The sequence below is a fragment of the Schistocerca cancellata genome, chromosome 1, assembly GCF_023864275.1.
Source record: "Schistocerca cancellata isolate TAMUIC-IGC-003103 chromosome 1, iqSchCanc2.1, whole genome shotgun sequence".
NCBI lineage: Eukaryota > Metazoa > Arthropoda > Insecta > Orthoptera > Acrididae > Schistocerca > Schistocerca cancellata.
In genome coordinates this window covers 806,054,761-806,071,416 of record NC_064626.1, presented here as the reverse complement: position 1 = coordinate 806,071,416, position 16,656 = coordinate 806,054,761, and the positions used below count along the sequence as shown (strand labels likewise).

General features: G+C 37.0%; 1 protein-coding gene across 2 annotated transcripts in view; it reads left to right on the top strand.

Moving 5' to 3' along the window:
- LOC126188008 (ras GTPase-activating-like protein IQGAP1) overlaps positions 1-16,656 on the top strand; it is a 334,889-nt gene that overhangs the window by 252,128 nt on the left and 66,105 nt on the right. For both annotated transcript variants that reach the window (XM_049929428.1, XM_049929435.1), the window contains exons 25-26: positions 3,189-3,344; positions 4,974-5,153. In XM_049929428.1, coding sequence (XP_049785385.1) covers positions 3,189-3,344; positions 4,974-5,153 — 336 coding nt within the window. The remainder of the gene's footprint in view (positions 1-3,188; positions 3,345-4,973; positions 5,154-16,656) is intronic.

Sequence of the window (16,656 nt, the reverse complement as noted above, 5' to 3'; positions counted from 1 at the left end):
CACATGTTGTGTCGTACTTGTAAACGCACATGTTCTAGCAGCACAGGTAGAGTATCCTATATGAAATCATGATAATGTGCTCCATTGAGCATAGGTGGAAGAACATAGGGGCCCAATCAAGACATCACCAACAATGCCTGCCCTAACGTTCACAGAAAATCTGTGTAGATGACGTGATTGCACAATTTCATGCGGATTCTCATCAGCCCACACATGTTGATTGTGAAAATTTACAGTTTGATCATCAGAATCAAGGAAGTACAGTACATACTGACGAAACTAAAATGAGCTCTAACATGGAAATAAAGCGTTTCCGGACACATGTCCACATAACATCTTTTCTTTATTTGTGTGTGAGGAATGTTTCCTGAAAGTTTGGCTGTACCTTTTTGTAACACACTGTATACGCCACCAGGTCTGGTAGCAACACTTAAAATGATCAACACTAATGGATTCTGATGGCAACTGTACCTGTCACAGAGAAATGCACCTCTGTTCACTTTCATACCCACCAATGGAGTGTACATGTATGAAGTTACATTTATATCTGATTGTGTCTTCTGGGTGTTTCACAATTTTCGCCAGGCATTGTGCAGTCTTCTTCATCATCAGCTATGTTGTGTTTTTTGTAGTATTATATTGTACATTTGTCAGCTCTGCTTATTGATTCTTGGTAATTAGATGGTATAATTCCACTTGTCAAGAATTGAGTAATTTAGTTTGTATAGCATATTGGAACACTGAATTCCTTAGTTTTCATACAATTTTGTATAATTTTCTGTCATATTTCAAATAATATCTGTCCGTTTGGCCATTGCTAGAGTTTCGTTTGAACTGATGAGTTTATATTGATGTTTGCTCAGGTAAAATTCAATGCTTATGTTGATAGTTACCTTTCTGAAAGGATGGTGGAGCTTATTATATAGTGTTGGTATTTAAGAGCACCAAGAAACAATTACAAGGGTGGTATGTAGCATATACCGTTCACATTTTGGTTGAAGTCCAAACAATGAGCAACAAAATCTGGACTCGCCACCTGATGAAGACAACTAGGGAAGTTCTTGAAATATGGTGGATAGAAAATATGATTCTGGCTTCAAAACAAAAATATTTTTTGCTGGGATAACTGAAGAACCATTTTTAAAATGATAAGTATTGGCAGAAATGACTTGTTAGACAGTCTTTTGCATTTCTGATAAATACACTAGTGAATCTTGTCTAAAGCTCATATTTTTATAGAAAATTAACATGAATAGTGCACTGAGAACATATAATACAAAATTGATTTAAATATCTTGACCATTACTTTGTTGTGTACTACCACAAGAATAAGATTTGTAAAAACAGACTGTACGTTGGCTCACTAGAGTTCAAAAAGTCTGGGAGTGTGGTGTTGATATGGAACAATGGAGCTAGAATGCTGCTCAGAGAGCTGCATCAAGTAGTTAAAAACCAGCTTACCATCACATTGAGAAAGAAATAACAACAGAAAGTATGGAGCATTTGGTGCAGTTGGCCACTTCATCCACCAATACCTCAGAGTTCATTGAGGGCAGTAATGCTGGTTTCTAAAGGAGGTGAAACGATTCTGTCAGTTTGAGAAGTCATGCTGATATTTGTTTTGGCTTCACGTGATGATACAAATCAATTGGAAAACTAAAGAACAGACATTGCTCTATAATAATATTCTTCATTTGATAAATTTAGGAAAGAATTAATGGATAAATGAATCCATTCGTAGAAAAAAAAAAAAAAAAGAATTGTTCAACTACGCAGTGTGCAGTGCTCATATTGTCATGTTGAGTCCAGAATCAAGGACTAGTTAAGACTGCAGGAGTGTCAACAAGAACTAACAGTACAAACTGAAAGTATGCTTACTAAACATACACAAAGGTACTGTGGTAGACAATGTATAGCACTTAGCAATACTGCACTATAATCTTTTGGGGCATCTGCCCTGCTCTCCTGGTTTGGCACCTGTGACTCAATTGAGTTAAATGAAACAGTGGCCAAGACACTGGCCTAGTGTTTTGACAGAGAGAGAGTCATATTACCATTCATCCAGATCTAGGTTTTCACTCATTCCTCTAAATCATTTCAGCTGGATACTTTTAATACTTCTTTGAGATATTCCGAGGTTCGTTTCCTCCACTAGGTGAACTGGTGTTTTACCTCTAATAATTTCATTATCAAAGAAATTTATAGTATAGCCTCTGTGCCTTACTTTCTTACTTTCACACTGTTTTAAAAACTCGAAGAAATTGCTTGGTTGGAGGAAATCACATCATATGAAAAAATCATGAAAAAGAACTCTCTTTGTATAGAGCATTAGACAGACACCTGTTAGTTTACTTCAGAACCTTCAAAAATTTAATCATTACAATCACAGTAAAATATTCAGCTGATGTGAAAGGGATTCTGTTTTGCCTAGCAAGAACTACCTGCTGTTTTTATAGATTAATCTGTTTTGTTTATGATTCAGTCAGTGGTTCGAGAGAGAAATGTTTGATCACTAATCTGAAGCTTTAGCATTCAATTTATCTTTGACCATCAAATTTTTCATGTACTGAAACACCTTCCAGGTCTGGCAATGATCCATATATGTGGTAAAGATAAGGTTCATTATAGTTTGGATTACACACAAACCTGTACATTCAGTAACTGGCAGGATAAGTCACAGATTACATCAAGATAAAGGGTACCACCTCCAGTAGGACCTTTCGTTATTGAACATTCGGAATTCTTTAATCTACACACACACACACACACACACACACACACACACACACACTCTTGGAACAATGCTATAGGTAGAGGATATGTTTATGAGAGCACACAAACTGTATACTGTGTATGGCATATTTAAGAAATCTATACTTCTAATTTAGAAAATGTATACTTTTATATGTTCAGAAGATAATTAGAACAAAGTATGCTAACACACTACTTTAATTAATGAAACTATAAAATTAATAGAGCTTAACAAGATAAGCAGCAAAAGCAGAAATTTAGTTGGATGGAAGGGCTAAGAGCACCACAATGAATATTTTGCAGATTGATGGTGGACACCTGTTGTTGAGGTATTTTTAAAATTTTTTAATGTTTACAATTCCATACTTGTATGCAATTGTTACTTTACTCAGTTCCTTTGATTTACTAAGTGTATTGTGTATTGTATTTCCTGGCAGGTTGTGGGTAATTTTATCTACTATCACTACATAAATTCAGCTATTGTCGCTCCTGACACAATGGACATGGTGGGAGGCAGAAGCCTTTCATATGAACAGCGCCGCAATCTTGCCAGCATCGCAAGAATTCTCCAGTTTGCTGCCACAAAGCAGGGAGTATGTTGCTTTACTTTTTTATTAGTGGTATTCAGAATCGTTGCAGTTATCTTACTTAGAACTAGAATTCTTCCAAATCTGTATTTTGCCTGTTGGTTACTGCAGCCACTTGTAGATCTACATGTATATTTACCTCATAACAATCAAGTCAGAAGATGTACTAGAGATAGTAGAAGTGTGGATGTTCTTGGTGCAACAAATCCCAACTTATATATATCTGAACAAAGAGTAGACAGGATTCGTGATGAGAAGTACCATCCAGAGAATCCTGATGATAATTGTTTACATTCACATCACATCCAAGGTATCAAACATTAGGCAAAGTTTCCAGACAAGAATTGCCTTCTGAACCTAGTTTATAAATCAACAGTGTTACTCACTATACAGCGGAGATGCTGAGTCGGAGATAGGCACAATATTGCTACAGTCCATCCTGGATTTTCCATTGTTTGTTAGTTTATAAATCAAAGTCTTATGGCTGTGGACTGATGAAACCAGTTAGAAATCTAATGATGAAATAAATATTAGGTATGCTCACTATTGTTCAGAAGGGAACCCACACAGGTTACATCAGCAAGACGACAAGAACTTCGGGTGGACATATCCATGATACTTAATGAATCTTCTTTTTCTGTGAACAATTAAATGGTGAGCAATACTCTGGATTTCTCCGACATACACTGGCAGAGTTGCTAGAAGATGGTTTCACAAGCTGCACAGTTGTTAATATGATTACTGCAGGCAGTGTCTTCAGGGTATTTTTCCTTGGTGACCATGAGTTGTTTAAATCAAATTTTTTTCTGGTCAGTGAACCGCTACAGGAGGACCAAAGACTTGGCCACTACAATTGCCAGGTTTAACCCATCTTGATCATTTATTTTTGAAGCACATGAGAAACAGACGCAGGAAATCTGCTCGAGTTTCCACAATTTGCAACACACTTGTACATGCGTCAAATACACATATCAAATCAGACAATTCCACTCTCCCTTGATCTGACAGTACAATTAGAATAATCCAAGCAGATACTGTTGCAACATAATGGTGTTAACAAATCCTTAATGTGTGAGCTATAACAGTTGTGAGTCAAGTGTATATGAGAGTAGTCTTGTAAGAGTTAAGGTTAAAACATAGTAAATGCGCATAGTAAGTCTATTGGCCCCAATGTGTTATGAAATTTGTACAACTTTTTTTCAGTTAACACATTCTACATAACATTTATTGTGACTTTGGCTTATTGGAGAACTAATTCACATGTGTAAATAATTTAGATATCACATTCACTAATTCCACAAAAACCATAAAAACTTCATAGTGGCAGATACCATCTCAATAAAGTGTATTAGTTTTTGGGCTGTAGATAGTGGTGACAGACTGATCTGTAGTAGCAACTTAAATTTGAAGGTGACAGATTGATTGCAAGTTGGGGAAGCAGTATTAAACATTTCAGTTAAACTCACTCTCTTGTATGTATAATGTATATACTATATATAGAACTGGCAGCCTTGCATTTTGATTGTGTAACACAGCTTTGCTATATCTCAGATATGATATGTAGAATTAAAGCAGTAGTGTGATACTTCAGTGGTATTTCTAATCTTTTATTGTTAGTAATCGTTTTGTTTACAGTTTGGTGAGGAAGCAAGTTATCTCATGTGCTTGAATTCCTTCATTATTGAATGCCATGAAAAGTTCAAGAATTTTTTTCGTCACTGCTGTCAAGTTGAGGAACTGGAAGATCACTTTAATGTTCATCGTTACACAGAGGCAACACTCATTGCAAGACCTGTTATTAACATCTCTCTTCAGGTTAGTGCTATAATCTCTCAAGTTTTGGTGAAAAGAGATTGGGCTGAATGCACACACACGTGTGAACATAAATTTTCATGTCAGGTGCAATCCCTGAGTTATCAGCTCTTTCTGTTTGTAATTTAAGACTTTTGATGGTATTTTTGAGGAGCCTATGGTACTACTTGGAAATAAAATGTCCAAAAGCTCCAAAAGCGTTCAGGAACAAATGATAATATTGTTGAATGATATTTAAAATTCTATTTTCTTGTTTTTATTTATTGTACATGTTGATATTAATAGTATATCTTTGCATTGCCTAGAGCACAACAGTCATGCTCTTTGATATCTGTTGTAAAAATATCACACTTTTGGCAACATTTCATAACATTCTCAGTACCGTTTGATATCTTGTTGTTGCAATCTACTTATTGATTCAGTTAGTCTACATATGTTTAGGTTACTTCATTCTTTCATGTTATTGTATAGTTCGAATATAATAGAGGGAAACATTCCACGTGGGAAAAATATATCTAAAAACAAAGATGATGAGACTTACCAAACAAAAGCGCTGGCAGGTCGATAGACACACAAACAAACACAAACATACACACAAAATTCAAGCTTTTGCAACAAACGGTTGCTTCATCAGGAAAGAGGGAAGGAGAGGGAAAGACGAAAGGATGTGGGTTTTAAGGGAGAGGGTAAGGAGTCATTCCAATCCCGGGAGCGGAAAGACTTACCTTAGGGGGAAAAAAGGACAGGTATACACTCGCGCGCGCGCGCACACACACCCATATCCATCCGCACATACACAGACAAGTGTCTGCCCAAACTCTTTGCCTCTGTATATGTCTGCTTGTGTCTGTATATGTGTGGATGGATATATGTGTGTGTGTGCGCGAGTGTATACCCGTCCTTTTTTCCCCCTAAGGTAAGTCTTTCCGCTCCCGGGATTGGAATGACTCCTTACCCTCTCCCTTAAAACCCACATCCTTTCGTCTTTCCCTCTCCTTCCCTCTTTCCTGATAAGCAACCGTTTGTTGCGAAAGCTTGAATTTTGTGTGTATGTTTGTGTTTGTTTGTGTGTCTATCGACCTGCCAGCGCTTTTGTTTGATAAGTCTCATCATCTTTGTTTTTAGATATATTATTGTATAGTTCTTCATACTAGAAAATAGGTAGTGTCTGTACTTCTGTCTGTGGAGAATTGACCACTGTTCAGAAATATCTACAAGCTGCATTGGCTACAGTTGGCAGGCTTCGTGCTAGTGGTCTATGATGCAAAGATATTGGACACATGTTGCAACGACTGAGTAACCTCTGATGCCTGTTGCATCTTGTGGAAACCCTGATGTTGCTTCACCTTCTGATGTGCACAGTTTGTTCATATTGTTCTTATTTTAGGATGAATGTAGGAGTGGTCAGTTTACTTAGCTCTGGGCTGAAGGTGAATCTGGGTACTTGATGTATCTGTCCCTTTATGCCATAGTAACAGATATGCCACTGTTGGTATATGAGCCAGCAAGGAACACATCATCCATTGAGTCTGTGGTCCTTCCTCCTGCAAAGTCCAGATAAGTACATAAAATGGGTTTGTTGATCATAGGGAGTGCCAGCTCTGGGCAAGTAATGGAGCTTGTCAGGGAAATAGTAGGCAGGTTGGGAGGGATCCACTGCTGATTCAGTGTATTTGTCAGGTGGTCACCATGTGAGATGTGAAATAGGCACAACTGGCAGCTATCGAACACACATGGTGCAACTGGCTGCAAGTAACAACTCACGTTGGTGTAAATGATTCATGCCATCTAGGTGTTGAGGCCATCTTTTAGACAGCTGGCTGAAATGGTGAAGATAACTGGCCTTGCATGCAAGTTGGGAGCATGGCTTACTATTTGCAGCATTATACTCAGAAACAATTGCAGTCTCCTAGTTTGAAGCAAAGTGGTAGGTTTAAGCCATGTACGTTACAGGAAGGAAATGGGTATCCAGGCAGTAAAGTGCTGGTGACATGTACATGGGGCTTTTTAGGTTCAGAAAAAATCTTCCAATAAGTCATTGATGAATTACGTGCTGTAATATAAGAAAAGAATAGGTCAGTGCTGTTAATCACAGAGGAGAACATTAATCCTAAAAAATTGGTAAGTTAATTACAGAATTAGTCTGTTATTGCAGGTGGAAATGCCATTGTAACACTAGGAAGAGAAAGCTGACTAAAACCAGAAGTGAATGGCAGTTAAATTCAGATTGCAATATGAACATATTGCAAAGATAAACGTTATGACAATGATAATGATATACTTATTGCTGTATAGACCTCGATAAGTTCCAGTGAGATTAGTGTATTATCGATTTCAAATGTGAAGTAATCTGGGTTCAGTTACTCATCAGAGTGGGGCAAACATGGTAATCAGATGCTGTTATAGGCCCTGGGTCAAGAACAGTAGTGGCAGTATGCTTAAGAGAAAATATGGGAGTAAATTGTAAGTTAATTTCCTGACTATTGTTGTAATAGGGGAAAATTTTAGCTCATCAGCTGTAGAATTGGAGGCTCACTTGATGAAAACAAATGCCAAGAATGGGGATTTCTGTAAGGTTCTTCTGAACATTTTTACCAAAAATAATAATAATAATAATAATAATAATAAAATAAAAAATGCAAGGGGGTTTCAAAAAATAAGTAATACATTATTACGTCATACCAAATAACTGGGCTACACTTCAAAGTGACACAGATGTGTAACACTGTTTTTTCATGTACGTGCCAAGTCTCTGTAGACAACATTCAAAACAGAACAGAACATTCTGTAAACAGTCAGAACATTCTTCCACTCTGTCAAGTCCTCAATTATAGAACCTGCTCCATTGTCACAGATCCATTTGAGAACTGCTATGTGAATGTCCCCAATGTTGATAAATCTGTGAGTGTTGCCTGAACCTTGTCATTTGTGGCCAGTGTCAATGGCTGTCGTCCCCAGTCAGCATCACCTAGATCTGTGTGGCATTGGTCAAATTGGTGGTGGCATTTAACTATGGATGGACACAACATTGCATTTGGTCCATATTCCACTTGAATATCACAATAAATGTGTCTGTAATTTAGATGTTTCACCCACAAGAATTCTAGTCGGATGTGTTTCAAGTTTAGAGTATGTTTCTAATTGCCTAGTCGTTTAACCCCCACACTGTGATGTACCTGTTATCTTTACCACACTAGAACTGTGCCTGCAGGAAACCCAAAACACATCCTCTCTTCTGACAATGCGTCAATATTGTTGCACAATGGTCTTAGCATAGGACAAGATGTGTAACTTACTGTTTGAAGTGCCCTCATACTTCTTGAAGATAATTGAGAGAACCAACTCATGAGGCCAATATCTTATATTTAACAGGCTGAACATTTTGAATTAGTTGATGTAGAGAACAAAACAGATGCTCATGAAACTGTTACAGCTTCAGTGATTTCAGCTGGTAAACAGAGTGTTAAGAAAGCTTAGCATATATGACAGGAAACATAATTATCTGAGCAGCCAACATAAAATATTCATTTCTGGGGATAAAGTGTGAAATATCAGTTTGTTAAATTTTAAAACATTGTACAGAAAACATTAGACATGCATGTGCTGAACCAAGTTGTGAAGCTGGGGGATGATCTGCTGTGGTTCAATAGCTGTATTACAAACATGCTGAAAAATCATCATAGATTTACACAAAACAGGAATCTTCTTGACAGACAAAACTGAAAAAGTTGACCTTCAAAAACAGTGTGCAAGATTTTCATATTCTCTCGCTCACTACACGCAAACTGCTAGTCCCACAGAAGAAATGAACAGGAAATTTAAGTAGTTAAATTCTGTAGTGAGTATGTTCTCAATGGAGACCATGGTTTTTGAGTTATTCAAGTACCACATACAAAAGTGACCATCAAACACACCTCCAACCCCACACTCACCCCTCACCACTCAGATTTATAATATGTTGTTCATGGCACTTCCTCCTACCACTGTACAGAAATTTCAGACTACACGAACTATTCCAATAGTTGATCTTTTTTTAGTCTCTATTTATTGGGCTATTATGCTACCAGCATAGTTGCCTATTTCGTTAACATTATTAATTTAAATGTGCCTGTGAGGGTAATGAGAGAAAAACAGCTTTTGTAAACATTATCCTAAAATTAATTACATTGACACCGTAGTTTCATAGTCAGAAGGCCTGACAAATACCATGCTGTAATTACTTATTTCATGCTGTTAAGCCTGCAGCTCGTAGTGACTAGCATTGCTGCCTCTGGATTTCAAGGTCCCGAGTTCAATTCCCAGTCGGGTCAGGGATTTTCTTCACCCAGGGACTGGGTGTTTGTGTTGTCCCCACCAATTTATAATCATTCGGAAAAGTGGCGAGGCTGGATTGTGCAAAGATTTGGAATTTGTACAGGTGCTAATAACCATGATCATCATCATCATCATAATGCTGTTAAAATTCACAAAATCTTGAGGTAAAATTTATGTAAACATAAATTTTGTAATTTGTAAGTACTCGGCTAAGCCAGTGATGTAATAAGGCCAGTAAGTAAAGACTTTAAGAGGTCAAATGTGGAAAATAATTCGTGCAGTCACAAATTTTTGTGTGGTGGTAGGTGGGTGTGTCATCTACAACATACTAGAAATCCTGACCGGGGGGGGGGGGAGTGCATGAAGATTAATTTTGAAAATGTTTCTTGAATAACTCCAAACCTATGGCCCCTAGCAAAAATGTATTCCAGTACAAAATTTAACTACATTAAATTTCCTACAAAAAGGTCCTGTTTATTTTTTTCTGTAGGACTAATAGTTTACGTGTAGCAAGCAAAATAATATGAAAATACCATCTGTGGGTTTTGAAGGCGAGATATAACATTGCGGGTTGCATAAAATGATAATGGTAGGGCCAGCTGAATCACCCTGAATATAATAATATTTGAACACTCTTGTTTCGTATAGACCACTGCTGAATATTCCAGGCTTAAGTTTTTTGTTACTAATTTCAATGCTGAAATAAGTTACTTTGCTGATTTTTTTCTGTGTGGCATGCATGGTAGCATCAAGCATATTCCTCTTTCTTGACTTTAGAATAAGTTTAACAAGCTTGAATGATAAAATAATGCAGATTGTATATTTAGTATGAACTTTGTCAGTGTACTTTGAAGTTTGTAATAAAATTTTTTAAATTTATCTGCAGTAGCTGTATTAAACTGTATTACGACTAAACATTATTTCTTCAGAAACAAAATCATCAGTTATGCATAAATGTTTATTTGAATCATAGCTGAACTTAGGATCATCACTAACAAGTGCCATGGTGACTCAAAAAATCCCAGTTGTGTCAATGAAAACTAGTAATGTAGCACTTACTTTCACATACAACAAAAATTTATTCAGGAAAATTTGAAATTTTAGCCTGGTGAAGCCTTAAAGGTTCAGGGAAAGATTTAATGAAATGAAGTTATCATCCTGAGTGAAATTTATTTGTGAAATATGTTTATTTTCAAAGGAAAACATTAACACACTTCAACAGGGCAGTTTGGTACACATAGTTTCAGTAACTTATATTTCTCAACAACTGATTATATTTACTATTGCATTCATTCATTCATTCATTCATTCACTCATCAAGCTCCATAAATGCCATCATGATGGAAGACCTTCGGGGACATCCAATGAGACAAGTTATATATTAACAGCATTGTGCATCTCCTGCTGGTACTTCTATAAAGTACACTAATGACAAATAATATCTACTGCTAATCTACTCAAACTGAATATTGTGATGCTTCTAGATTTCTTTCTATATGCAACTTAGGAGAAAAATAGCTACTTAAAAAAAAAATCCACTGTCCCTCGTATAATACTCAGCTGCTGTTTTCATCTAATATATTAAACAAAGCATTTATGTAACTTTATACAGACTATCATGGAACAAGAAAGGAAATGACTATTAGTGGTACGAGGTACCCTCTATCACGCACTGAAAGTTGGGTTGCGGAGTTGATGTAGATCAGGTCACTAATTATTGACAAAGTCAGGACTATCTGACACAAACATTAAAGTTACACAGAGGCAGAGACTGAACTAGTTCAGATCCACTGCAACTTCAAAAAAATAATCATAATAGTTTGTCAGATAACTTGAACGTAATAATCTGTAAACAGTAAAGTTACAAAAGATCAATAAATGCAGAAATATACCATTATGTTGTTATACTAAAATTTAGCCTTTAGAGAACTCTATTTTGTGAGGTATATGTTCTCAGTGCTTAAAGTGTGTGTCTTCTAGGTTTAAATGTTCTATTGTTATGGTAACTGCACATGCATTTAAGTATCAGAACTGTGACTTCTAAAAGAATCTCATCTAAATTGAACTAGTCAGCAGATATGGTTAACAGACAAGAAATTTGAAGTTTTCAATTATTGCAGTTTCTCCAGTTATCCTTGGTATTACTGTAAGTTTCTTTTTATCTGCAATTTTCAGTATTTCAGATAACCCAGGGTTTGGTTGACCTGAGTTCAGTTAATGGAGGTTATATGCATATAAGAAAAGTGGTAGACCAAAAACTAGTTTCTCTCATAGGTGAAATAATAATCATCATGATCATCATCATCATCATCATCCTTTCAGTCACCTGTCTCTTAGTCTTCACGTTGGACATTTCCCTTCCCTTTCATTTCACGTATCTTCCTCAGTGTCCTTGATTCCTCAGTTGGCTCTTGGTATGGCTACTCCTTCAGCTAATTCCCTAATCCTCCCATTGCTTAACCTATCCATCTTTGTCACTCCTGTATTATTTCTTGAGAATTTCATTTCACTGGCTTGCGTTTTTCTTCTCTCCCCTCCTTTTATTGCCCAGATCTATGAGTTGTACATCAGGATTAGAACATAGTGTTCTTAATATATAACCCTTTTGCAGTTTTGAGGGACATCCTTGCTCCATACCAGGGATCTAAACCTCTCCGCTCTCTCAGAATACTTCTGCTTCGCTCAATTATTTGTCTGTCATTTCTTCTATTATTAGATATTAAGCTTACCAGATACTTGAAACTCTCCACCTTCCTCATTTGTTCCCCACCAGTTGTTATTCCAGTTGTGACTCTCCTCCTCACTGATTTTGATTGGATTTTCATACCTAACTTATCCTAAATTTCAGCCTGTACACTTGTACTGTTCCTTGCCATATGTCCAACTGCTTATGCATTTCCTCTTCCTCTCTTTTGTTTCCCCAAATAATCAAATCATTTGCAAACCCCATTGCATTCATCTTTCCTTCACCAGGTACTGGTGCCACCCTGATTATTACCTCATCTATCATTATAATGAGTTGGTATTGTAAAAATATACTTCCCTGCCTCAAGCTATTTTTGTGTTCCAGCCAATCTGATCTGTCCCCTCCTACTTTCACACAGCTCACACTCCTATTTTTCTTATCCTCTATATAGTCTGCTTTTCTACTTCTCTGTCCTCCAGGAACTTCCATACCTCATTTCTACTTACAGTATTACATGCTTTTTCAGTGTCCAGAAAGGCCACCAGGATATTTATTCCACATTCATAGTTGTGTTCCTATGACTGTCTTGCAGTAAAAATTAGACTAGTGTGAACCTTCCTTCTCTGAACACAAATTTCTGTTCTCTCGTCCTTCCTTTGTCCAAAACAATGTTTCCAAAACTTTGGAACTATGCACAATGACTCATTTTTGCAATTTCACAATAGTTTTCGCACACTTTTCTTGAAGATTTGGACAGTTATTCCCTACTCTGTATTCTGGGATCCTCCTCTTTCTCCTCACAGTTTTCATCACTTATAATTTAAATAATGATTGTTTATAAACTACTTCTATTTCAGTGGTAGTAAACTGTTTTCAATATAATTGTTCTTGTAATGCACCTCTTTCTCTGGGGGACAAATATTAATTATTATCAGTAGTAGTATATTAAGCTAAAAATTATCATTTTAAACCTGTGTGGTCTCCCTAGTGTGACTAGTCGACCACAAGTCCCCGTCACACTGTTCACTCTAACAACAGAGTACATACAGGGTTGAAGACATGGAGAAAGGTATCATCACAATCTGAATTTAGAGTAATATAACTTTCTTACCTTTATTGGTTGTTGTTGCACACTCGTGGTCCAATGATGAATCTTGCTATCTGCTGTTTGTTAAATCAATTTGAGGTCCAGGGTGTGTATTCTGCCGCTTAAGAACTGACACACATTGAAACTTTCAACTTTTATTTTATAAATGCTGATTGTGACGATATTCAATAATTTTCAATGTAACAGCTTTTCCAATACATCATTTCGTTCCCACTATCCTTGACCTTCTCAAAGCAAGCGTATTAAAAGACGTCTCAACAACAACTGCCCATTGTCTCTGCCTCCGCCAACAACCAGCTCCCATTCACGGCTTACAAACTGTGCAGCACCGCCAACCTTGGTTGTATATCGATATTTTACACATCGCACGTATACATATATGAAAAACATAGTATGAAAAATGAAAAGTGTTTATAATATAGTTCTGTGGCAATATCCCTCATGATTGTCCTCATATTAACAGTTTTTTAACAAAATAAGAATATTTCAGATTACGTTTACGTAGTTAAAGTTCACTTGCTCCTTCAAGTTGATTAATGGCACCACACACCACACCAGCTGGTGGTATCGGTAGTTTCAGTAGTCCGTTACATTACATTCTGAACATGAATAGTTTTCATAACTAGAGAAAAATTTGAATTTCATTGTTGTTATTATGTTGTCTATGGTACCTATCATTGTAGCAGTCCCACTCTCCACACCAAAAATAAAATATTCCAATTAGTTTAAAATCAGTTGCAGTCAATAAACCTTTTCACTCTTTCCAGTTGCTGTGTATTTTTGGACAGTGAAATCTGCTTCTGTTGTTCTAATCAGCAAGCCCCATTCACTAAAAATGCATTATTCTTCTTCTCATCATTTCTAAACCCTCTAAACTACATGTGAACCACTGAAAGCCAAAGTGGTATAACTCAATTTATCCCACACCTAGAATAGCTTTCTGTCACCATCCCAATCTCTGCAATATTCTTGTCAGGCACTATACTCCTTCTGCACCCATCTCTGCAAGACTTGCCCTATGCGCCCTCCTACCACCACCTATAATAACCCTGCAACTGGCAAAATATATAGTATCAAAGGGAGAGCCACCTGCGAAACAACACGTCATATACCAGCTAGTATATAAACACTGTTCGGCCTCCTACATCGGCATGACTACCACCATATTATTAATTGGGACAAATGGATATAGGCAGAGGGTATACACTGGCAACTCGCAATATCCTGTTACAGAGCCATCTCCGCAACATGACATTTGTAACTTCAGCGCGTTTCATCACACACACCATCTGGAGTCTTCCCCCAGACACCAGTTTCTCAGAACTCCGCAGATGGGAACTAGCACTACAGCATGTCCTTGGTTGTCACCACCCACCTGGCCTTAATATATGTTAATTTCTTCTGTCTCAGCTTTTCTTCACTTTAACTACTCTTTGCTTCACACTATTTTAATTTCCTACATCTTTCACTGTCTTTCCTGTCTATTTTTCACCACCCTCTCCCACTTCTGTTACGTACAAAGCACTTAGTATCTCACTCTTATTAACTTGTGCACGATGTTTTAGTAGTAATCTCTGTCTTGCATATTACCCTGTCTTCCACTTTTAAGCTCTCAGGTTTTCAAATCTCATCCAATGCAGTTCCCAACAATAAGACTCTCCTTCTCATCCCGTATGGGAAGTCTCACCTAATCCATGGTTCTGGATGACTTTCCCAAAGTTACCCTTTTTCCTAGACCTCTCCAGTCCTTTTCCTGCACCCTTCTTCCTTCCCTTTCAATCCTTCTGCCTGGAGGAGGAGCTCCAAAAGCTTGCCAGTCACAACAGTCTTCTTACATTAGTGTGTTCTGCCACTGCTTGGTGTGTAGATTTTTTTATCTATTCAGTGAAATAATTTTATCAATAATTGATTATTTTTGTTGTTATAAGAGCACAATGTATGGTTTATGTATTTAATGTGAGACATCACTGCTTGATTCGTGTAAAGTTTAACCCAGACCTCAACATGGAGTGCAAACTTTCTGCTTTAATAACATATGGATATTACATATCTAAAAAAAGAAAACAATGCTAATACTTGCTAGCACTATTGCAATGCCTTTTTATTTTAGATCATAAATTAACATGCAAAGCAACACAGAACAACATGACCACATGGCATTTCCACTTGATTTATATCACTATTACTGCGAAAACGGTTCACTCTGGAGTGAGAGGAGGAATGCATTTGCCACTCTCAAGCAGCTCCAGTTGGAGTTGTTATTATACCACTTCTTCACAACAAATTTCCATGCATCGTTTGTAAACTGAGTGGTATAACTAAAAAACTACAATTTTTTGATTTGAACCACCTTGGTTCTCAGCAGCTCGTACAAACTCAAAACTTTTTAATTTTGCATGTAAATGTAGCAACAATTTGTGACAAAAATAGAAAGTAATTGGCTCGATCTGCCTGTTTGAATTTCCTGTCTTTCGTTTCAACTGGAGGAAGTTGGTCACTTCAACTGAAATGGCTCAAAATCACGATCTCCAGAAAAATCACTTCATGACCAGTGCTAGTCTAAATGATAAATTGAACTGCGTTTTGTTGCACTTAGATGAGTAAATGCTCCTTAAAGAATTAGCAATCAAATCAGCATCATTCCATCTGTTAAAAAAAACTTTTGCCTGTTAGAGCTTATGTTATAATTTTCTGTTTTTCTGTAAGTTGTTTGTTTATTGTGATAATTACTTGTGGCAGATAGTGTTTGTTTGTCCACGCTTAGACCAGTAGCAGTAAACCCACGATTATTTAAAGAATCGAACCTCCTTGTATGAAACAGCTCCAGATAACTAATCACTTTACAAAGGAGTTACTGTGTTGAATATTTAATGACAAGCATGTAAGCAAATAAAAGTTTAGAAATGGTTGGTGGTGGTTGTTGTTGTTGTTGTGGTCTTCAGTCCTGAAACTGGTTTGATGCAGCTCTCCATGCTACTCTATCCTGTGCAAGCTTCTTCATCTCCCAGTACCTACTGCAACCTACATCCTTCTGAATCTGCTTGGTGTATTCATCTCTTGGTCTCCCTCTACGATTTTTACCATCCACACTGCCTTCCAATGCTAAATTGGTGATCCCTCGATGTCTCAGAACATGTCCTACCAACCGATCCCTTCTTCTAGTCAAGTTGTGCCACAAGCTCCTCCTCTCCCCAATTCTATTCAACACCTCCTCATTAGTTATGTGATCAACCCATCTAATCTTCAGCATTCTTCTGTAGCACCACATTTCGAAAGCTTCTATTCTCTTCTTGTCCAAACTATTCATCATCCATGTTTCACTTCCATACATGGCTACACTCCATACAAATACTTTCAGAAACGGCTTCCTGACACTTAAATCTATACTCGATGTTAAC